General features: G+C 38.6%; 1 protein-coding gene across 5 annotated transcripts in view; it reads right to left on the bottom strand.

Annotated features, from left to right (window-relative positions):
• FBXL20 (F-box and leucine rich repeat protein 20) overlaps nucleotides 1-24,427 on the bottom strand; it is a 105,919-nt gene that overhangs the window by 24,512 nt on the left and 56,980 nt on the right. For all 5 annotated transcript variants that reach the window (XR_003525286.2, XR_003525287.2, XM_027625829.2 and 2 more), the window contains exons 3-6: nucleotides 12,360-12,414; nucleotides 9,747-9,821; nucleotides 8,113-8,207; nucleotides 7,363-7,431 (exon numbers count right to left, since the gene is read on the bottom strand). Coding sequence is in view for 3 of the 5 variants with exons in the window: in XM_027625829.2 (XP_027481630.1) it covers nucleotides 7,363-7,431; nucleotides 8,113-8,207; nucleotides 9,747-9,821; nucleotides 12,360-12,414 (294 nt within the window). In the remaining 2 variants the exon portion in view is untranslated. The remainder of the gene's footprint in view (nucleotides 1-7,362; nucleotides 7,432-8,112; nucleotides 8,208-9,746; nucleotides 9,822-12,359; nucleotides 12,415-24,427) is intronic.

Consider the following 24,427-nt stretch of genomic DNA (forward strand, 5'->3'; position numbering starts at 1 on the left):
TACATGTCTTTAATTTCTTTCAGTAATGTTTTGTCATTTTCAGATACTTCTTTTAGAACTATGTCATCGGAGAATATAGACAGTTTTACTTCTTTCCTGTCGGTATGCAGTATGTCCCCCCTTTTCTTCTGCTTATTGAATTTGGCTAGAATCTCTAACAGAATGTTGATAGAAATGGTGACATTTAACATCCTCACCTTGCTCATCTCAGGGTAAAGGATTCAGCCTTTCATCAATAAGTATGAGGTTAGCAGTAGGTTTTTCATAGATGCTTTTGATCAGATTGCGAGAACTCTTTTCTATTTCTAGTTTGTTGAGAATTTCTTTTTATTATGAATGGGTGTTGGATTTTGTCATGTGTTTTTTCTGTATCGGATGATGTATTGATGATCTACTGTTACTTAACGAACTACTCCAAAACTAAGCAGCTTAAAACAACAAATATTTACTATCACACAGTTTTTGTGGGACAGCAATACAGGCCCAGGTGGCTTTAGCTGGGTGCCTCTGACTCAGTATCCGTCACAAGGCTGTAATCAAGGTATTGGTCACAGTTGCATTCACCTCAAAGGTTAACTGGGGGCAAATTCCCTTCCAAGCTTATTTAGGTGGCTGTTGGCAGACCTCAGAAGATCCAATTCCAAGCTCACTCATTTAGTTTTTGGTAGGTTTCAGGTCCTTGCGGGCTGTTGGCCAGACCTCAGTTCCTTGCGACATGGACCTCTCCACAGAGCTACTCACAATAGGACAGCTTGCTCCCCACAGAGCTGGAGCCCTGAGGGAAAGCAGAGAAAGACAGAATCACAGTCTTTTGGTAACCTAATCTCCAAAGTGACATCAAATCTCTTTTGCAGTATTCTATTGTTAGAAATGAGTCACTAGGTCCAGTCCACGTTCAAGGGAAAAGATTACATAAGGGTGTGAGTACTAGGAGGCAGGGGTTACTTGGGGGCCATTTTAGAGGCCACCAATCCCACTGAGATGATCATGTGGTTTTTGTCCTTTATTCCAGGAGGCAATAAATCTCACCAGCTGCCTATTTTTATATGGCTCACAAGTCAAGAATGGTTTTGATGTTTTTAAATGGTTGAAAAAAATTTTTTTAAAGATGTATCATGCAACATGTGAAAATCATATGAAATTCAAATCTCACTGCCCAGAAATAAAGTTTTATTGGAGCACAGTTATGCCTATTTGTTTATGTATAGGCTATGGCTGCCTTTGGAAAACACTGGCAGGGTTGAGGAGTTGACAGATAACTGTATGGCCAATGAAGTCCTAAAAATATTTAATCTGGCCCCATACAGAAAGTCTGCTGACTTCTACTTTATTCTACTAATTATTATGAGAGATAATTGATTTTCATATATTAAGCCATACTTGTATTTCTGGGATAAATCCCAGTTGGTTATGATCCCAAATCCTCTCATACATTGCTGGATTCAGTTTGCTGACACTTTGTCAAAGTATTTTTGTGGCTCTGTTTCTGAGGGATCACAATCAATAGATTACCTTTTATTGTGATGTCTCTGGTAGCAGAAAAACTGGCCTCATAGAATGAGTTATAACATACTACTACATTTTATGAATCAGTTTGAAGACTGGTATTATCTCTTTAAATATTTGATGGGATTCACCAGTGAACTCATCTGGGCCTGGAGTTTTCTTTACAGGATGCTTTTGAATTATTCACTGAACTTACTTGTTACAGATCTATTCAGATTTTTTTTTAAGTCTAATTTGGTAATATGAGCCTTCCCAGGAATTTGTCCATTTCATCTAGACTGTCTAATTTGTTGGCATAAAGTCATTTATGGGGGCACCTGGGTGGCTCGGTCAGTTAAGCATCTACCTTCGGCTCAGGTTATGATCCCAGGGTCCTGGGATTGAGCCCCACATCGGGCTCCCTGCTTGGTGGGAAGCCTGCTTCTCCCTCTCCCCCTGCTTGTGTTCTGTCTCTCACTATCTCTCTGTCAAATAAATAAAATCTTTAAATAAATAAAAATAAAATAAAGTCATTTATGATATTCCCTGATAATCCCTTTAATCTCTGTCTTTTGGGTATTTAGTCTTCTCCTTCATTCCTGCTTTTGATAATTTATGTCTTTTATTTTCTTAGTCTGGGCTTGTCTATTTTGATTTTTCCCCCAAAAAACCAGCTTTTGGTTTCACTACTGTTTTTCTCTTTCCTATTTTATTGATATTCAACCTAATCTTTTTTTCTTTTTTAAGTAAACTCCACGCCCAAAGTGGGACTCAAACTCACCACCAGGAGGTCAAGAGTCACATGCTCTACAGACGGAGCTAGTCAGGTGCCCCTAGATCCTTGATTTTAAACCTTTCTTTTCTAACGTAAGCATTTGAAACTACATTTTTCTCTCAAGTATTGCCTTTGGTACAGTCCACAAGTTTCAAATGTTGTGTTTTCATTATCACACAGCAAAACATATTTTTTAGTTTTCTTTGTAATCTATTCTTTCACCCATGTTATTCTGAAGGATGATATTAGGACAAGTTCATTGACAGTGCTGCTCAAGTCTTCTAGAGCTTTACCGGTGTTTGGTCTACTTGATTTATCTTTACTATTTATTATCTTCCACCTACACTTTTTCCTGAAGTTTACATCATCTCATATTAATAACCACGCCAAGTTTCCTATGATTAGTGATTATGATAGTATAGCCTTTCTCATCCTTTTACTTCCACATCCATATTATCTTTAAGTTTTCTTGTAAATTCTTGAGCATCTTTTTACTTGTTTTTTTTAAACTTTTTTTTTTAAAAGATTTTATTTATTTGAGAGAGAGAATGAGAGAGAGAAAAAGCACATGAGGTGGGGAGGGTCAGAGGGAGAAGCAGACTCCCTGCTGAGCAGGGAGCCCGATGCAGGACTCGATCCAGGGACTCCAGAATCATGACACGAGCCGAGGGCAATCGCTTAACCAACTGAGCCACCCAGGCGCCCAACTTTTTATTGGTCAATTTTTTTTTTAAGATTTTATTTATTTGAGAGAGAGAGAATGAGAGATAGCACGAGAGGGAGGAGGGTCAGAGGGAGAAGCAGACTCCCCGCTGAGCAGGGAGCCCGATGCAGGACTTGATCCCAGGACTCCAGGATCATGACCTGAGCCGAAGGCAGTCGCCCAACCAACTGAGCCACCCAGGCGCCCCGGTCAATTTTCTAATCTCTATCATTTCTGGGTCTGTTTCCATTCTGGTATCATTTCATGTTTCGCATGTCTTGTAATTTTCACCGAATGCTGGAAATTCTGTATGCTGAGTGTCTAGGTTTTGTCACCTTCTTTAAAAAGAATGTTGAGGTGGCACCTGGGTGGTTCAGTTATTAAGCATTTGCCTTCAGCTCAGGTCGTGATCCCAGGGTCCTGGGATCAAGCCCCTGCTCCGTGGGAAGCCTACTTCTCCCTCTCCCACTCCCCCTGCTTGTGTTCCCTCTCTCGCTGTGTCTCTGTCAAACAAACAAAATCTTAAAAAAAATAAAAAATAAATAAAAAGAATGTTGAATTTCAACTTAGCAGATAGCTAAATTAGTTATGGATCAATTTGATTCTTAATTTTCTTCTTTTAACCTTTACTGGGACAGGCCTAGTCTAGCTTTACTACCAAGATGTGACCTTTCTGAAGTCTGTTATTAAATGCCCCGAGGTATTCCCCATTTGAGGTAGTCAGAACTTTTCCCAGCCTTATTTAAGCTCTGGCAATTTTTCAGTTTACAGTTTTCCAGTAATTGTTCTTTCCTTATTAGATGCTCTTTGTCTGGCTTTGTGGGGTCTCAATATGTGTATTTATACTTTACTATTCGGCCAAATCGATGTAGATTTCTATAGCCCTTTTTGAGTAGATCCTCCATTTTGAGACAAAAATTCCACTTTCGTCTCCCTGAGCTCTGATCTCTTACTCTTCAAATCAGCCAGAACTTTGTTCTCTGCTCGAGTTCCTTCTCCTTATACCATCATCTGGAAAATACCACCACGCAGAAAGCCAGGGTAGTCATAGGGTTCACCTGATTTGTTTCTCCGTCCTGTGCTGCATATTGTCCAACATCTCAAACTGGTTCTTTGCTATGTTTTGTATAGTTTTATAGTTGTTGATGGCAGGAGGGCAGTTACTGTCACAGCAGAAGCAGAAGTCTCCATCTTTGCTTTTTAATTTTTTTTAATTTATTTTTTTAAAGATTTTATTTATTTATTTATTTGAGAGAGAGAAAGAGCATGAGAGAGGGAGGGTCAGAGGGAGAAGCAGGCTCCCCGCCGAGCAGGGAGCCTGATGCAGGGCCTGATCCCAGGACTCCAGGATCACGACCTGGGCTGAAGGCAGTCGCCCAACCAACTGAGCCACCGAGGTGCCCCTCCCTCTTTGCTTTTTTAAAGTTTGTGTCTTTTTTCTTTGATATTGCACTTAAAATACTATGTTTTTTTTTTAAGTTTATTTATTTATTTGTCCGAGAAAAGAGAGAGAGAGAGAGAATGCACAAGCAGAGGTAGAAGCAGGCTCCCTGCCAAGCAGAGAGCCCAATGCGAGACTCGATCCCAGGACCCTGGGATCATGACCTGAGCCGAAGGTAGATGCTTAACCAACTGAGCCACCCAGATGCCCCTAAAATATTATGTTTCTAAAGTCACTAGAACAGGCAAAAATCTGAACTAACCAGTGGTTATTTGATGATTTGATGATTTTTTTTTATAGGAGTGATAAAGTTAACATGCTTATGTTAAAAGGGCCCTACAAAAGTATCTTTTTTTTTTAAAGATTTTATTTACAGGGGCACCTGGGTGGTTCAGTTGTTAAGCATCTGCCTTCGGCTCAGGTCATGATCCCAGGGTCCTGGGATCGAGCCCCACATCGGGCTCCCTGCTCGGCGGGAAGCCTGCTTGTCCCTCTCCCACTCCCCCTGCTTGTGTTCTCTCGCTATCTCTCTGTCAAATAAATAAAATCTTTAAAAAAATTAAAAAGATTTTATTTACTTATCTGAGAGAGAGAGAGAGAGTGTGCAAGTGGGGGGGGGCAGAGGGAAAAGGAGAAGCAGACTCTCCGCCGAGCAGGGAACCCGATGCGGGGCTCGATCCCGGGACCCTGGGATCATGACCTGAGCCAAAGGCAGACGCTTAACGACTGAGCCACCCTGGAATCCCTACAAAAAAGTATCTTATACAAACTCTTTTGCAGTTTGCTTTTTTAACTATGTCCTGGAGATCACTCCAGAACACTATATATTTCCTCACTCCTTTTATTTAACAGTCCTCTATGGAATGACATTTGGATTGTTTCCCGTCTTTTGCTATTAAAAATATGGCAGTATTTGTTATTACGAACAGTAAAAATGAATAGCCTTGTGCATAAATTTTACTATATTTTTGTCAGTTTATCTTTGGTATGTAGGATAGATTCCTAGAAAAAAGTATAAATTGTATGTCACTTTTCTAGATACCAAACTGGTAAAATTCTTGATCTCTGTAACATTAAGTATTCAAAAGAAAAAAATAAACAGGTAACTTATCTAAAGTAAATGTAGGCTACTGGTATAAAGTCATGGTTAGGGGAGGGGTTATACTTATTTCTTATGTTAAAGGGTCAAATCAATCCACAGAAGTAATACTTGTTTATTATTACAAATATTCTTGTAATTCTACCATAGCAGAATTAACAACCGTAGTTCTTGTTTTTCAGACACTGTCTTATATTAAAAGTTAACAATACTGTGATCTTAAAGAAAGGAATGAAATAAACTGTATCCTGTGTCTGGAGTGTATTTCACTTTCCTTCATTAAAACAATTCTAGGGGCGCCTGGGTGGCCCAGTCGTTAAGCATCTGCCTTCAGTTCAGGTCATGATCTTAGGGTCCTGGGATCGAGCCCCGCATCGGGCTCCCTGCTCGGCGAGAGGCCTGCTTCTCCCTCTCCCACTCCCACTCCCCCTGCTGTAGTCCCTCTCTCGCTGTGTCTCTGTCAAATAAATAAAATTAAAAAAAAAAAAAACAATTCTAAATATCCCACCTCCTTCATGAGGCCTTTTTGAACAGGAACATTCACTGAATAATCCTGGCCCCACGCTGTATAAACACACTTCCTCATCGGCTTCACTTCACCTCACAATAGGCAACAATTTCCCTATGTGATTGTAAATGTTATTTGATACATATTATTAATTATTACCAATAGATACCCTGGAACTAATTTTTTGGGGGTGTGCTGAATGTTTTTTATGTCTACCTTCCACGTCTATTAGGTCTGTGATAATAAGCTCTCAAGGATGAAGGATTGCTTTATTTCATTTATACTGTAACTGACAGACACAGTACATTTAAAGGGTCATTTAATAATGCTCTCAATATTATTACAAGTTGCTCAGTTATGTCTTTAAGATTTTATAGAATTATCTGTTTACTGTGGATTTTTTAAAATATTTTATTTATTTATTTGAGACAGAGAGAGAGAGAGAGAGAGAGAGAGCGCATGGTCGGGGAGGAGGGGCAGAGGGACAAGCAGACTCCCCACTGAGCACAGAGCCCAACGACTTGGGGGCGGGGCGGGGGGGCGCCTGGATCCCAGGACCCTGAGATCAGACCAGAGGCAAAGTTGATGCCCAAATGACTGAGCCACCCAGGAGCCCCTATTTACCATGTCTTTTGAAGGAAAGCTATTAGTATCTTCTTGAAATATAAGTAGTCCTAGTAATTTATATTATTAATATCCCTACTGCATATCCATGGTCTATAATTTGTAAGGTTCACTTTATTCTTTTTTAAAGATTTTATTTATTTATTTGACAGAGAGAGAGAGAGCACAAGCAGGGGGGATGGCAGACAAGGAGAAGCAGGCTCCCTGCTGAGCAGGAAGCCCGATGAGGGACTCAATCCCAGGACCCTGAGATCATGATCTGAGCGGAAGGGCAGCAGTTAACTTAACTGACTGAGCCACCCAGGTGTCCCTTAAGTTTCACTTTAAATATCAAGATAGAATTTGGGCCAGATTCCAAAATAAGTTTCTTATGCCATTTCTATTTTAATGTTGTTTTCGCCTTTTAAAATATCTTTCCTGGGGTGCCTGGGTGACTCAGTCGTTGAGCGTCTGCCTTCGGCTCAGCTCATGATCCCAGGGTCCTGGGATCGAGCCCTGCATCGGGCTCCCTGCTCAGCGGGAAGCCTGCTTCTCCCTCTCCCACTCCCCCTGCTTGCTGTGACTCTCTCTGTCAAATATATAAATAAAATCTTAAAAAAAAATAAAATATCTTTTCTCTGTAACACTACAATGAAATTTGCTAAATATATTTAATAACCCACATTTAAAGCTAGTATAGGCAGGACACAAGGGGCTATGACTTACCCTTCTAAAACAAAATACTTACGCATCTGTTGTCTTTGTACATCCGTTTAGATTCAGTACTTCAATGTTCCTACAATTTTGTGCAAAGGTCCTTTACAGGAAAGAAACAAAGTTAAAGGTCTGAAAACAAATGGGCATAATTCTAGGCATTACAAAAAAATAATAAAAGATATTATTATTGGTAATATTGGATGTTTGTACAAAACAAGCTCACATTTACAAATAAATTCATTTTCAACCACGAATTTTTTTTTTAAAGATTTTATTTATTTATTTGACAGAGAGTGAGCGAGAACAAGGAGGGGGAGCAGAAGGTAGAGGGAGAGGGAGAAGCAGGCTCCCCACTGAGCAGGGAGCCCGATGCAGGACTCGATCCCAGGACCCTGGGATCATGACCTGAGCTGAAGGCAGACGCTCAACCTACTGAGCCACCCAGGCGCCCCAACCATGAACTCTTAAACATTGATCTTTGTGTCAACCAAGGTTACAATTACCCTAACTTTGAGTCAACAAATTAAAAAATTTACTCAAGGCTCCAAAAGAGTCATTTATGATATGAGGAATCTGGCTTTTGGTGTGGAGTACTTATTCTTGTTTTATTCTCAAGACCATACACCCCCAAACCATATATCCCAGTGTTATAAGCAATGTATGTGTGTTTGGGTTCTGAAGAACTTAAGAATATAAAAATTATTTTAGCTTTTTCTGGGTGAGATGGTGCTGTTCTTTACTTCAGCCAAGAAGATCAATTAATCAATAGTTACGTTCTTACCTTAATGCATTGTCTCCTACTCCAAGACACCCACGAAGACTTAACTTTCGTAAAAAGCCCCCACATCTTTTTGAAATATTCTCCACTACTCGGCCCTGTAAAAAAAGATTGAAACAAAACAAAACAGAACAATAAGGTACCACATTGTTTTTGAAGAGAACAGATCCTTGTTTTAAAATAATTTATAAACAAAGAAGAGGCTTCTACTTGTTTTCAAAACTTAATTCAATAAAGAAATTTCAACTTACTTTGAGAAATCTTTCCTGATCAACTCATCTACCTGAAACAGGTTTACACCCTGTATTGTTCATTTTGTTCAGTTTGTGAGACACTCTGCAGTTGAGGAAATGGTGCTCTGTACTTCTTATTGCACTATATTAACGCAGACTGACCTCTGGGTTAAACTGCAGCTATTGAAGGACATTAGCTACCTTTATTATTTCTGAATCCTTTCCAAAGTGTTTACTATAGCACTCTAAATACAGTGGAGACTCAACAAACACTTAACAGAAGCTTGCTGAATGATTTTGTGGGTCATGTTGCTTTAAACATTTATTTCCATGAAGATTAGACAACTGTGAAAAACCTAAGAGTCCAGCATAATGTCAGTGGGTATTATTTTAAAAGTACTTTCTGTAGAAATGATAAGTTCCATTTCTACTGGAAAGTTCATGTGAGGCTTTTGAAAAACTTCTTATATGGATCCTCAAGACAAGTTCCCCTAGAACTTAAAAATTTTTTATTTTTTTATTTTATTTTTTTAAAAGATTTTATTTATTTATTTGAGAGAGAGAATGAGATAGAGAGAGAGCATGAGAGGGGAAAGGGTCAGAGGGAGAAGCAGACTTCCTGCTGAGCAGGGAGCCCGATGTGGGACTCGATCCCGGGACTCCAGGATCATGACCTGAGCCGAAGGCAGTCGCTTAACCAACTGAGCCACCCAGGGGCCCCTTAAAAATTTTTTAAATCTAAATCTCATTTTATCCTTATAATATGATGAGGAAGCTATTACTTCCACTCTACTGACAAGAAAACCAAGGACCACAGAATTCAGGTTCATGTTAAAATAATCTAAGCTTAAGCCATTATCCTTCTCTATTTTAGAGATAACAGGCTATATACTAAGAGATGAACTATGAGGAAGAAGTTTGAAGGGAAAAAAAAATTTCTCCCCAGCAAAAATAATTCATTAAATGACTTTGGCTTCATTCTTTTTTCATTCTCCACAAAAACTGTCTCTAAGCTCCCTAAAGACCAAATGCTCATCTCAATTAGAATTTATACAAATATCATCCTCCAAGTTGTTAACTCTATTCATTCTTCAATAAGCAAATATAAAAAGACTTCCTTAAAAAAGCAAACACACGTTCATTTCCACCACAAAAATAAAAACAAAAATTTTTAGTCCTATTAATACTAAATAATTCAGTATTCCTCAGTAAAATAGCTCTGCTTATTCTCAAAATCTGAACAAGCTTGTTGGGAACATTGCAGGTTCCCATGAAGTTCAGATGCACTGAAATTAATAGTTTCTCTCTCCAGGGAAAGGAGATATATATGGTTGGGGCTAATCTGTTCCATGCTGTAATTACATTCTAACATGAGAAACGGGGCCACACACCACATAATTATACCTCAATATCCCTCTGGAAATCAAACAGGTCAATTCGCTGCCAGTTACTGCCATCCAGAGCCAGAACATTCCAGGCCTGTTTTGAAGAAAAAGAGACAAAATGAGCAGAAGCTCAAGGGGGAAAACCAGCAATATTCAAGTTCACAATTCAAACCAATGATTGAAATTGACCAAAAAATTTCTCAGCCCACCACCACTAACTCCCAAAAGGTCTGCCTTGTTTCTGATTGATATTTTATCCAATTAGATTATCTCATAAATGAGTGGATATAGAAACTAGCAGCTAGGGGGGTTGGGAGAGGACAGATTGTGATAAGTATATTAGCCAGAATCTCTTTTCTAACCAGAAGATTTAGTTTCTAATCTCCAAATGAGATACTTCTGCTGATGAAAAACAAGTCTCTTACTCCATCCCTCCACTAGGAGCAAGATGAGGTGAAACCAAAGAAAGAGTAAAGTACTCTGAATATAGCTATGTTCAATATACATACTTGCTATCCATAATTAATCACTTGGTCAGACTTGAAACTGATATAGTAACGTGGGACTTAGAAAGGACACTCATTTCTCCATATACATGACAGAATCTTATTGTTTTCCTCATTAGCAATTTACTCACTGAGGCATGTTTTTCAACTGGTCATCTTTCCCTCTAACTTGAGTCAGTGGAAATTTTAAAACAGTGAACGTTTAACACTTCTCATACATTTCTTCAGTTAAGCTAAAGAGAGGCAAGAATTTCGACTTTTTAGGATTAGAAAAAATGACTCCAATAAGACTTACTTGTTGTGTATCGTATTTTAATAAGAAACCTTTAAAAGTTTCCCCTATTAAAGTATAAACAAAAGTTTTAAAATTGTTGAGTTATAAACTTAGAATATTATCTCTTACTATAACACATCAAAATGGAGTCAATACTGAGATTCTAAAAAGGAGATTACAAGCCCCAGGGTAAGTGTCACACAATCAGCAAGAAATATGTCAGGGGTATGAGGGTAAATAAAGTTATTACTTTGGAAATCTTTAAGGTTTACTCAGGAGTTCAACGTTGCTTTTCTTTTTGTGGTCTCATGTCATCTTAAATGGCTAGCCATGGGAGACAAAAGGTAAAACTTTTAAAATATCATATGTGTACTAGATTCTTAGGTAAATATACTTCTGGTTTGATTTGATATTTCTCATTTCCTTCCTTTCACTAATAAGAAGAAAACATAACAAACTGAGACTAAAATTTGGAATCACAGGTTCCTTTCTAGAGTCTTTTTTTTAAGAAAAAAAAAACTAATGCATTAAGTAGTTCAAGTACAGAGAACAATCATCGCATAAGTACCGATGTACCAATTCTCCAGATTTAACAAAAACTGGTGGTGTGCTTTCCTTTCTTTTAAGTTAAAACATTAATAGGGAAGAGGAACCTGCAAATGAAAACAATTAAAATTCACTAAAATCAACACCCATGAGATGAGACTGCAACTTAACAAAAAGGTTTAGGCATGAGTCTGGGTATTTTGTTTCTCAATGATGACCTCAGCTCCATATGAAGATATTAAGGAAACCCTATTCATTTGTACCAGCCATTTCCATAGCACAAATACAAGGGATAAAAAAGTCATCAAGAAAAATCATTAAAATATTACTGACTGTTTCCAAAGTAGCTGATACACCAATTTAGTATGGCTTTTGGGATGCAGAAATTATATTTAAAGTTAGCAAGACACGGTGAATTTTCTATGGCAAGTTTTATGGGTTTTTTTGAGGGGAGTAGTGTTGGTTATTTGAAAACCTGTGCACACCTACAAAGATAAACACAATATGGTATAACCCTGTTCCATATCCAGCACTTAGTACAGTATCTCATACATAGTAGTTTCTCAATAAATGTTTATTAAATGAACAAGCAAAAAGCCATTGTCCAGTTATTAAAAAAAGTGATGATTGCATGTGCCCATTTAACGTGTTAATCATTATAGATCTGTATTACAAAAAAGAAAGCAATTTTCCCACAACACAGAATCTATTCTTTGTATTAGTGGCAGCCAATAAGATTATGATATTTCAGTTTTGTCACAACAATATCAATTGACAAAAATAGATAAGTGAAATTAAAAACTGATTTTAAGAATGGAATCTGGTTTGCCCTATAATTTTTAAATAAATTATATTCTAGGTACTAAATTTTGAGGAAAGCAATATGGGGAAAAAACATGAGAATTAGAGCCTTGAGCCTTCCATGGGTGTGTGTGTGTGCATATAAAATGAACTAGAAAAACATAGTAAAACTGTTTTATTACAATTCTGAGTAGAGCCTGACTTTTTGATTTGCGTGTTTAATACTTTTTCCTTGAAAATGTTTCCTGTTAAAAAAAGAGGAAAATGTTTCCTGTTTGCATTATATAAATAGTTAAGATTTCCAAAAAATTAAAGTTAGAGACAGTATATAGTGTAGAATCCTACTGCAGAATTACATGGGTTTGGGAATGCCATGCATTAAATACCAACCTCTGACACATAACATACAACTAACATCTGAGGGAAACGGTTTGTCTACTATATACAGAGGCTGATATCATCAGCATTAGGAAGGGGTACCCCTATAATCATCAACAATTCTTACCCTGGAGACCTGAGCACAGCGACACAAAGTAACAACATCCAGAAAAGAAAATATCCTAAAAGAGAAGGAGACAAACTTTATTATATAAGTAGTTTCTCTTGATTTTTACCTATAAATGCCTATGTTAATACATGCATGAAAAGGGAGAGGTTCTTTTATTTTTTTTAAGATTTTATTTATTTACTTGACAGAGAGAGACACAGCGAAAGAGGGAACACAAGCAAGGGGAGTGGGAAAGGGAGAAGCAGACTTCCCGCAGAGCGGGGAACCCAATGCGGGGCTCGATCCCAGGATCCTGGGATCATGACCTGAGCCGAAGGCAGATGCTTAACAACTGAGCCACCCAGGCGCCCCAGGGAGAAGTTCTTTTGAACAAACACAAAAAGCGGGAGCAACTTACAACATAACACTGCCCATATAAAACACTGGGGGAGAAAGAAATCTTTTACTTGAGAATGTATGTATAAGTACCACACAAGTTCAATTACTTGTATCAAGGGATAATAAAATATTTCTAACTGATACAATTTGTTAAAAGTAAAAAAAACAATGTTCACACTTCTGGTTATCAAAAGACTAGGGGAGTGTTAACTTTATAAAGAATATGACAGTTATGAAGGAAAAAAGATTAAATAATATAGTAATACCTAAAAAATGAGTAACTACTAAATCTCTATATCTGTAATTCTAATTTAGGAAGTTATAAAACTCATCACTGTCGGGAAACGCTGCCTAGAATTCTTCTCAGTCCTACAGAAGTTAAATATTTATTTTGAAGCATTATTATTTGAAATAACTGATTTGCTTAAAGTGTGATAACTCTCTACACTATAAGCCACCTGTAAAAACAGGTCAGAGCATCCTCATAATAAGTGAATGGGTCACATCTGTTTAAAGCCCTCTACTCATCAGCACCCTTTAAAGGTCATTTTGACCTGAATAATAAGCTCAACTCTTCTGCAAGTGGCAACAACTGTAATATAGCACATGCTTCAACGGTTTAAGTAAATTAAAGTTAATTTTGCCTTAAGGATTTTATAAATTCCTTGAGATAACTGGAGATACCTAGGATGTTACAAAACGGAGGTCAGGAAGCATTAATTTGGAGAAGAATGAAGGCCAGATTTTTTTCTTCCATAATTACTTTAAGTGTATAAAAACCTTCTGAATTAGCTTAAAAGAACAAAATTTTGTTGCTTAGTGATTAGAGCCTATCAGTCACATTTTTGGAACTTGGAATAAACTCAGCTAATAATTACATCAGACAAGGGCGCCTAGGTGACTCAGGTCATGATCTCAGGGTCATGAGATTGAGCCCCACGTTGGGCTCCCCACTGAGTGTGGAGCCTACTTAAGATTCTCTCCACTCCCCACCCACTCACATGTTCTCTCTCTCTAAAAAAATAAAAATAAAAATAAAAAACTTTAAAAAAATAATTACATCAGACAAAAAGTAATGTGCATTTTGTAAATATCTGTGTTTGTTTTTTTTTAAACTTTTTTGTTGGAGCACCTGAGTGGCTCAGTAAGTATCTGTCTTCGGCTCAGGTCATGATCCCAGGGTCCTGGGATCAAGCCCCCCATCAGGCTCCCTGCTCAGCAGGAAGGCTGCTTCTCCCTCTCCCACTCCCCCTGCTTGTGTTCCCTCTCTCGCTGTGTCTCTCTCTGTCAAATAAATAAATAAAATCTTAAAAAAAATAAAAAATAAACTTTTTTGTTATTTGGGTAAAATATACATAAAATTTGCCGTTTTAATCATTCTTAAGTGTACAATTCAGTAGCATTAAGTACATTCACACTGTTGTGCAACCATTACCACCATCCATCTCCAGAAGTTTTTCATCTTTCCAAACTGAAACTCCACACTTATTAAACAGTACTCCTCCTTCCCCTTTCCGCTAGCTTCGGCCAACTACCACTCTACTTTTTTGTCTATAAATTTGGCTACTCTAGGTACTTCACATGAGAGGAATCATATGGTATTCGTCCTTTTGTGCTTTTTTAAAGATTTCTTTATTTTAGAGAGAGAGCAGAGGGAAGAGCAGAAGGAGAGGGAGACAGAGACTCTTATGCTGACTCCACATTGAGGATCCTGCAGGGCTCAATCTCACGACCCCAAGATCATGAACTGAGCCGAAATCAAGAGTCAGACACTCAACAGACTGAGTCATCCAGGCGCCCCAGTATTTGTCCTTTTATAACTGGCTTATTTCACTTAGCATAATGTCTTTAAGGTTCATCGATGTAACACGTCTCAGAATTTCCTTCCTAATGCTACATAATACTCTGCTGTAGGGGCGCCTGGGGGGCTCAGTCAGTTAAGCAGCCAACTCTTGGTTTTGGCTCAGGTCTTGATCTTGGGTCATAGGATTGAGTCCTCCATCTGGCTCCATGCTCAGAGCAAGTCAGCTTGGGATTCTCTCCCTCTGCCTCTGCCCCTCCTTAAATGAATAAAAAAGAAGAAAGGAAAGGAAAGGAGAGGAGAGGGGAGGGGAGGGGGGGAGGGGGGGGAGGGGAGGGGAAGGGAGGGAAGGGAAGGAAAAAAAAAAAGAAAAGAAAAGAAAAGAAAAATCTTGGGGCATCTCTAAATAAATAAAAATCTTGGGCCGCCTGGGTGGCTCAGTTGTTAAGTGTCTGCCTTCGGCTCAGGTCATGATCCCAGGGTCCTGGGATTGAGTCCCATATTGGGCTCCCTGCTCAGTGGGAAGCCTGCTTCTCCCTCTCCCACTCCCCCTGCTTGTGTTCCCTCTCTCACTGTCTCTGTCAAATAAATAAATAAAATATTTAAATAAATAAATAAATAAATAAATTAATTAAAAAAAATCTCGGGGCACCTGGGTGGCACAGTCAGTTAAGCAGCCAACTCTGGTTTCAGCTCAGGTGGTGATCTCGGGTTGTGGAATCAAGCCCCACCTCAGGTTCCATGTTCAGTGGGGAGTCTGCTTGAGATTCTCTCTCTCCCTCTCCCTCTGCCCCCCTCATGCTCTAAAATAAATATACAAATCTTTAAAATAAAATCCTTAAAAAAATATTCCACTGTATGTGCATATCACATTTTGTACATCTGTCCATAGAGGGAAAGGTTGGATGCCTTTCTTGTTACCTTGAGGTGGTCCAGCTCGACTATTTTTTTATAGAATAAATCTCCCATCCTCTTTAATACAGATTACTAACCACTCCCAAATAAATATAGATATCCCCAACTTAGGTACCTCAATTCCTAAAACAGTACAGTAAATTTTTCTTATGCAACAATCATCCTTGAATTGCTGAAATGCCCCTGCCTTTTCCTGTCTTTTGCTATATCATACCTGTATGTGGAATTTCATAATCTAAAGATCCTGTTTTTGCAAACTCATCACTAACCCCTGAGCAATTTGTATAAATATATTATTACACCTGGGGGGACACAGGCGAGCAGCTTTACAGGTAATGATCCTAGTTAGACTACAGTAACCTTTTCTCCACAAAAGGAAGCACTATAGACAGACAGACATGAAACATCAGGCTGGAGGCCAAATGCAGACCTAGGAGACTCTCTGAAGCACACATCTCAACAATCCTAATTCCATTCTTAGAATGCACTGACTGGGGTTCTGAATATCAAGATCCCAAATGAGTTAGGTTTTCACCTGAATTTTGACACTGCAGTACATTAAAAAGAGAGAAGACAAATATAGCCACTATGCTCCTGTATTCATGTAAAAAGAGTTTGGTCTTTCCAGCCTTGATTTGGCTCCCTAGTAAGATGAATGATAAGCCTCAGTGCTTAAGTCCCTTCTACCACTCCATACTAGTCTGCCTAAATGTCTATTATTTTGTAAACTTTGATTTCTACTTATTCTACATACTTGACAGTGGAGATAATTATCTTTAGAGACCTGAATATAAGAATTGTTGGGATAGGCTGCCAGGGTTTTAGCCAGAGCGATGTTTTTGTTTTTTTGGGGGGGAGGTGGGGGGCTCACAATGAGCATTTATTCTTCAAAATATCATAATGTTAAGGTAAATTAAAAAAAAATCAGTACAGGGGTGCCTGGGTGGCTCAGTCATTGAGGGTCTGCCTTTGGCTTGGGTCATGATCCCAGAGTCCTGAGATGCAGCCCTGCATTGGGCTCCCTGCTCGGCAGGAAGCCTGCTTCTCCCTCTCCCACTCCCCCTGCTTGTGTTCCCTCTCTTGCTGTGTCTCTCTCTGTCAAATAAATAAAATGTTAAAAAAAAATCAGTACATGTATAAATATATATCTATAGCATCTATATAATAAGCCAGCATAATAAACTACATTATACTGAGCATCTTCCTGCTTTTCATCATCTTCAGGCTAAGTACCTTAGAGCGTGTTGACAGTGGTCCTTTTCTCCACACTTTAACCCTTTACATAATTCCTCCTGAGATACCTATGTCCATAACCAAAATGGTTAAGTGATGCATGATAACAACACTTACGGTGGTAGGCATTTCATAATGTATGCAATTGTCAAATCACTATGTTGTACTTTTTTCTTTTTTAAAAAGTAGGGTCCAGGTCCAATGTGGGGCTCCAACTCATGACTCTGAGATTAAGATTTGTTTGCCCCACTAAGCCAGCCACGGGCCCTGCCCTGATAACCAGAATGGTTAAGATCAAAGAGATAAGAAAACTGAGATGGAATGAAGGGTCTGCTATTGTCTAAGGATCCTCTTGATTGCTTCAATAAAAGTCTTTTCTGATCTCTTATCAACAGACTATTGAAAGACTGGACTGGCTTTAGGCTGCCCAGGTTTAAGCAAAGTAGACCTCGCCTTCCCCACCCTTGATAAAGAATACCAGGAAGCAAAAAGACACTAAAACATCATGTGGAAGAAAACAGGGTCTAATTCTACATAAAACTCATTGCCATACAAAAAAAGAAAAAAATAGGGGCGCCTGGGTGGTCAGTCATTAAGCATCTGCCTTCGGCTCAGGTCATGATCCCAGGGTCCTGGGATTGAGCCCCGTGTCGGGCTCCCTGCTCTGCAGGAAGCCTGCTTCTCCCTCTCCCACTCCCCCTGCTTGTGATCCCTCTCTTGCTGTGTCTCTCTTTGTCAAGTAAATAAATAAAATCTTAAAAAAAAGAAAAAAGAAAAAGAAAAAAACAAACCCAAACCCTTAATACTAAATCCCTGGAGAACACAGGAGCTGGCTGTTAAAATCAATATTCAAAGTAGATTTTGAGATATGGCTACCTACAGTATGGTTCTCTAAAAAAGGATTTATTCCCAACTTCCTTTGGCTTCACAGTCTTATGACAAATATCCCAAACCCTCTTGAGCAACACCTCCTAATATAATTCTTATTTAAAAAGTTAAAAAGCGGCTCAGTTAAGCGTCTGCCTTCAACTCAGGTCATAATCCTGGGGTTCTGGGATCACAGGACTCCCTGATCAGCGGGGAACCTGCTTCTCCCTCTCTGCCATTCCCCGAGCTTGTGCTCTCTGGCTCTCTCTCTGTCAAAAAAAAAAAAAAAAAAAGTTAAAAAGCATAGGGGCACCTGGGTGACTCAGTCAGTTAAGTATCCAACTCTTGAATTCGGCTTAGGTCTTGATCTCAGGGTTGAGAGATTGAGCCCCGTGTCGAGCTCTGCACTACGCATGGAGCCTGCTTAAGATTTCTCTCTCCCTCTCCCGCTGCCCCCTCGTCCCTCTCTTAAAAAAAAAAAGTTAAAAAGCGTACAGTGTGGGGGCACCTGTGTGGCTCAGTCGTTAGGCTTCTGCCTTCAGCCTGGGTCGTGATCCCGGGGTCCTGGGATCAAGTCCCACATCAGGCTCCCTACTCCAATGGAAACCTGCTTCTCCCTCTCCCACTCCTCCTCCTTGTGTTCCTGCTCTCGCTAACTCTCTCTGTCAACTAAATAAATGAAATCTTTAAAAGAAAAAAAAAGCGTAGAGTGGTCCTGGAGAGGTTATAACTGGATAATTCCATTTACATAATGGGGATATCTATAGGTACAACTTTTTTAAGAGTAATTTGACAGTGTCTATTAAAATAAAAGATATACTTTTTTTTTTTTTTAAAGATTTTATTTATTTGACAGAGAGAGACACAGTGAGAGAGGGAACACGAGCAGGGGGAGTGGGAGAGGGAGAAGCAGGCTTCCCGCTGAGGAGACAGCCCGATGTGGGGCTCGATCCCAGGACCCTGGGACCATGACCTGAGCCGAAGGCAGACGCTTAACAACTGAGCCACCCAGATGCCCTAAAAGATAGACATATTACAACCTGCAGAAGCAAAAGTAGGAGTAAAAATGGTTTACAGAATGTTCATGGCAACATTATTTGAAATAATGAAAAGTTAAAATAAATAAATAAATAAATAAATAAATAAAATAAAAGAATGAGGTAATGCTACACGAACTGACCTAAAAAGAGGTCAATGATTATTAAATGACAAAAACAAGTTGTGGAAGAGTATTTATATCATGTTTTCATTTTTTTAAAGATTTTATTTATTTATTGAGAGAGAGAATGAGAGATAGAGAGCATGAGAGGGAAGAGGGTCAGAGGGAGAAGCAGACTCCCCGCTGAGCAGGGAGCCTGATGTGGGACTCGATCCCGGGACTCCTGGATCATGACCTGAGCCGAAGGCAGTTGCTTAACCAACTGAGCCACCCAGGCACCCTTCATTTTTGAAAAATATAAAAATATGATACATGAAGACATATAAGTATTGTACATGTAATATATCTAGATACAAGTGGATATATCTGCTACCTTTGGAGGGGAGAATAGGCTTTTTTTGGGGGGTGGGTGGATAGTGAAAGCAGGGATTAAAGAAGTCAGTTGTTTACTTCTTTGTATTTTTCAAAGTGTTGGGCTAATGAGTAATTTACATATTATTTGTTAAAAAAAATTTAAAGGAACGAGATGAAGATCTTTGGCCATATGAAGTGTTAAGGCTTGCTCTGAATTTAGGGTTTTTTTTTTTTAAAGATTTTATTTATTTATTTGAGGGAGGGAGCACATGAGAGATCACAAGCAGGGGGAGCAGCAAAAGCAGATTCTCTGCTGAGCAGGGAGCCGGATGTGGGGCTCAATCCCAGGACCGTGGGATCATAACCCGAGCCAAAGGCAGATACTTAGACTGAGCCACCCAGGAGCCCCTGAATTTAGGGTTCTGATACTTGCCTACTGTCTGACAGAAACTACACCACATTTTCAAAATTGGAAACTTCTCATTCCTCACAAGAGACCATCAGTTTGCACGAACTGTTCATTAAAACTGTATGCTAGTGTCTTTATTATCTAACTACCAGATGCAGGTTTACTAGGCCCCTGCTTTAAGTGAGAGGACTTCAGGTATAATTATAACATTATGGTTATCATCCATCATCTTGTGGGGAATTCTGCTAAAAGCAATATATGTTATCTGTAGCTATTGTGGACAAGAGCATTGACTCTTTAGACAAGAATCTGTTACAGATTAAGTTATAAGAGCTCTCTATACATACTTGGTTATTAATGTGGACATACTTCCATATTAGAAGTGAATCAGAGTTGGCAGACATAACCACCAAGAGCTCAGATCATCTCAACTTCTTAAATTAGGGCTGTGCTTGTTGGCTCCTTTTTAACTTGAATCTCAATGCAAAACTGCTCCTAAATAAACCAGATGCATGCCTCTGGCCAAAAAGAATAGAAAAATAAGGATCCTAGGTGTTTTTTAAATTATCTTATTGTTACAAATCTGGAGAGGACACATCAGACAACTGGTCTTCTATCCAGCTACTTACAGTTAACTATTCAACCAAGATTATACGGATCAGAAATTATGCAAACCTAATCTACTCATATCTGGTAATCCCATGTAGCACACTAAATCATTTAGTTCTTCAGGTGTACAAGTAACAACTACTTAAATTATTAACTAGACCTGAGTTGACAGGGAAGTTTTGTCTTTCTAAATGAGAAGCTCTACAGGAATGTTAATGAGGGTTTTGTGTGTGTTTATGTGACTACTTGAGCAACTGGCAGTATCACCTTCTATGAACACTTTCTAGACAAAAATCATCTTGCTATGCTATGTGGTACAGAATTTTGAGCACTTCATTAACCATTTATTGACATGCTGGAAATAGTTGTATAATTTTTTTTCTTTTAAAGATTTTATTTATTTGACATAGAGAGAGAGAGAGAGAGAGAGAGAGAGAGAGAGCACAAGCAGGGGGAGTGGCAGGCAGAGGCAGAGGGAGATGCAGGCTCCCCGCAGAGCAGGGGGAGCCCGACACGAGACTCAATCCCAGGACCCTGGGATCATGACCTGAGCCGAAGGCAGTCGCTTAACCAACTGAGCCACCCAGGCGCCCAGTTTATAATTTTTTCTTGAGGAAATAAAACTCAATGCGAAAGTAGGGTAGTGCTTTATTGTCATGGTTAGGCCTTTTATTTTCCATCAAAGGATGACAAATCTACTTGTTCACCTGGTTTGAAGTACAGGAATCAATCATCAATCCACAACAAAGGATATTTTGACTCCAGGACCTCATAAGAAATATAATCCTTGTGCTACCCTAATCTTATGAAAATTCCAGCTAAGATAAGTGAGATTTATAGAAGATTGTTTGAAGAACATTCATGATTCCTTTAAGTATGTTATATTCTATCTGTGGTAGGCACTGTAACTGACTCTCCAACAACCACTTCAGCCCAGTTAATTAGTCTAAACCTGTCACAGTGATTGGTTCAGGCCTAAGCCAATTTGGGCTAATGAGATCTGAGAAGAGGCTTTATAGGAGTATAAATGGTTGCCTATCTCTCCCCTCAGAGTGAACAAAGATACATGTTGATCCAGTATTTGCTGGGATCCATCCTGTGCCCATAAAGAACAGTTTTTAGGACCAAGCTGATGCAGCTTCTAGCAGAACAGACAGAAAATTGCTGATGACACTGGGGATCCCATAAATCAAATGAACCTTGGGATGTAGGCAGCCTGATCTTTGTGTTTTCTTTTATATGAAATAACTTCCCTTACTGTGTAAGCCCATTTCAGAGTTTCTATTACTTGCAGCCAAAAGCAACCTTGGATCAACTGGACTGTCAGAAGCATCCATTTATTTTTACATGTTATTATTTTGTTTTTTAACTACTACAAAGGTGCTACAAGATGTGACCATATGAAATCTGTGACTGAATTTGCTATGGAACTTTATCCACAAAATGTTAAGTAGACTCTCATTTGAGAAATTTCTCTTAGAAAGCAGTGCTTTCTAGAAAGAGCTCTGATTTTATGGTATAATATATATATTTCTTCTTTTCTGTTAAGAATATTATTTTAGGGGCGCCTGGGTGGCTCAGTCATTGGGCATCTGACTTTGGCTCAGGTCATGGATCCCAGGGTCCTGGGATCGAGCCCCGTGTCGGTCTTCCTGCTCTGTGGGAAGCCTGCTTCTCCTTCTCCTACTCCCCATTCTTGTGTTCCCTCTCTCGCTGTGTCTCTCTGTCAAATAAATAAATAAAATCTTAAAAAAAAAGAATATTATTTTCTCTGGGGCACCTGGGTGGCTCAGTCATTAAGCATCTGCCTTCGGCTCAGGTCCAAGCCCCACATCGGGCTCCCTGCTCGGTGGGAAGCCTGCTTCTCCCTCTCCCACTCCCCCTGCTTGTGTTCCCTCTCTTGCTGTCTCTGTCAAATATATAAATAAAATCTTAAAAAAAAAAAAGAATATTATTTCATTTATGCTATCAAGAAAATTTAAAGCTAAATGTGATACCCATCTATAGCAACTGTGTAAACTCTTACAAGAGTACATGTGCTTCCTTTCTGGTTTTGGTTTTCTACTTTAAAAAAAAAATATTTGTCATGGTCCTCATAGTTTGTATTTATTATACTTGCTCCTGATCCAAGTCATCTCAAGTACTCTGGAGACAAATAAATGAGTATCAATAAAATGGGTTCCAGAGTTTACAGCTGACATACTGATTTACATATATATTAGATTAAGATATGCATGAAATATTGCTAACTCATAGGACTTCAACTACCTTAATATAGAACATTTAAGCCAAGAGTGAATGTATAAGAGTACAATTAATCTGGACATACAGCCAAACCTCAACATCTGCCATACATAGCTCTTTTCTAGAGTTCTTACTAAATCAATCACCAGGTGATGACACCACATGTCTCATTGAGCCTGGTTGGAAACCTGACCCAAATGTTGCCACTCTATATGATGTTTTGGCCCTGAAGCTCTTCATTTCTGTGTCTGAGAGGCCTTGTATTTCTTCCTGTTTTATTTCCCATGGGTACTAGTAAATCCAAAAAGAGCTAAATATACACAATTTCTTACTCTTTCATGTCTTTATATACATATGAATTTTAAATCATGCTGCTAAGCTTGAGAATTGTATATACATCTGCCTTTTGGCATTGCCACCTGGATATCCACAGGTACCAGAACTGAACTCATTTTCATTATTTTCTTTCAGTTAACCCTGTTCTTCCACCTATTTTATCTTAGTGAGTGTTCCCACCATTCACTTGGCAGAAAGCAAAAAACTGGGGCACCATCCTTGCCTTCTTCCCAATACCCTCATTAGCATCACATCAAATCAATCAGCAATATACTGCCAGTCCCAGCTCTTAAAAATCTGATAGGGCCCATCCCTCCAATGGGGTTCAGGCCATCATTTCCCCCAGTAAAGATTACTGTAATAACTTTCTATTTGCTATTCTTGTCTTCAGCAAAAAACGTTTTTGTTAAATAAACAAGTATAGAGTGAATTACCTGCTTCTTCAATACCATTTTATCAGAGGTAATCACTAGTAACCTAATGGCTATGAAGAAATGCCTCAAGTAGGGTCACTCTTAACAGATAGAAGACTACAAATCATCCACTTAAGAAGTCACCTATTAGTCTACCCTTCATGCTGTCTTTGGGACTGCATTTAAAGGAAGAAACACTAGCATCAAAGAAAATATCTACAAAACCTTTGTTACAATAAATCACCAAGAATAGGATATGGTTGAAGAATTAGTGAACATATACAACATAAAATAGAGCAATAGACTGCATTTGTTTATCATATGGGCTGAATTTTTTCAAAGATTTTATTTATTTGAGAGAGAGAGAGCATGAGTTGGGGGAGAGGCAGAGGGACAAGCAGACTCCCCACTGAGCACAAAGCCCGACCCGGGGCTCAATCCCAGGACCCTGAGATCATGACCTGATGCTTAACCCACTGAGCCACCCAGGTGCCCCTGCATTTTTTACTTTAAATTATATCCTGAACACTTATTATACAATTGCATATTTTATTACAACTGTATTATTAAAAATGTATTATAAATTATAAATTGAAAATTTATACAAATTATACATATATTAGAATGAATTAACATTCCATGAAATTTACCCTTAAAAGGGTAAAAAAGTACTTTAAAAAGTACACAATTCAGTGGTTTTTAGTATAACCACAATGTTGTGCAGCCATAATCACTATCTAATTTCAGAACATTTCATCACTCCCAAAAGAAACCCTATACCCATTAGTAGTCACTCCCTATCACCCCTCACCACAGCCCCTGGCAACCCTATCTCCATGGATCTGTCTATATCCTGCATATTTCATATAAATGGAATTATACAGTATGTGGCCTTTATGTCTGTCTTCCATGGAGAAAAACTCTAATAAAATATAAAAATGTAAACCATAACAGGGGGCAGCTAATTACCAAAGAATCAAATAATTTCCCTGAATCTTATTGAGTCTTTAGGTAAACTACTATAGTACAAATTAATGTCATTATAAAAAAAAATTGAAGTATGTCTTAGTGTACTTGGTTTATAATAACACTAAAAAACATGACCCATTTAAAAACATTTCTCCTTAAGATAGCTAAAATTTTGCTGACATTTGAGGGATACTCAATATATCCAGGAAACATTCTCCAATAGCCTTGGGTAGCCTAAGGTATATTGCTATTATTTCAACTATAGTCAACCAGCATGTACAAAAGCATTGGTTCCATGAAAAAAATCCATTCCAAGTTTAATTCCATTATTTTTTCTTAGTATCTCTAATGTATAAGATATTACATTAAGATTTATAA

This window comes from Zalophus californianus, chromosome 16 (assembly GCF_009762305.2).
Source record: "Zalophus californianus isolate mZalCal1 chromosome 16, mZalCal1.pri.v2, whole genome shotgun sequence".
In the NCBI taxonomy this organism is placed as follows: Eukaryota; Metazoa; Chordata; class Mammalia; order Carnivora; family Otariidae; genus Zalophus; species Zalophus californianus.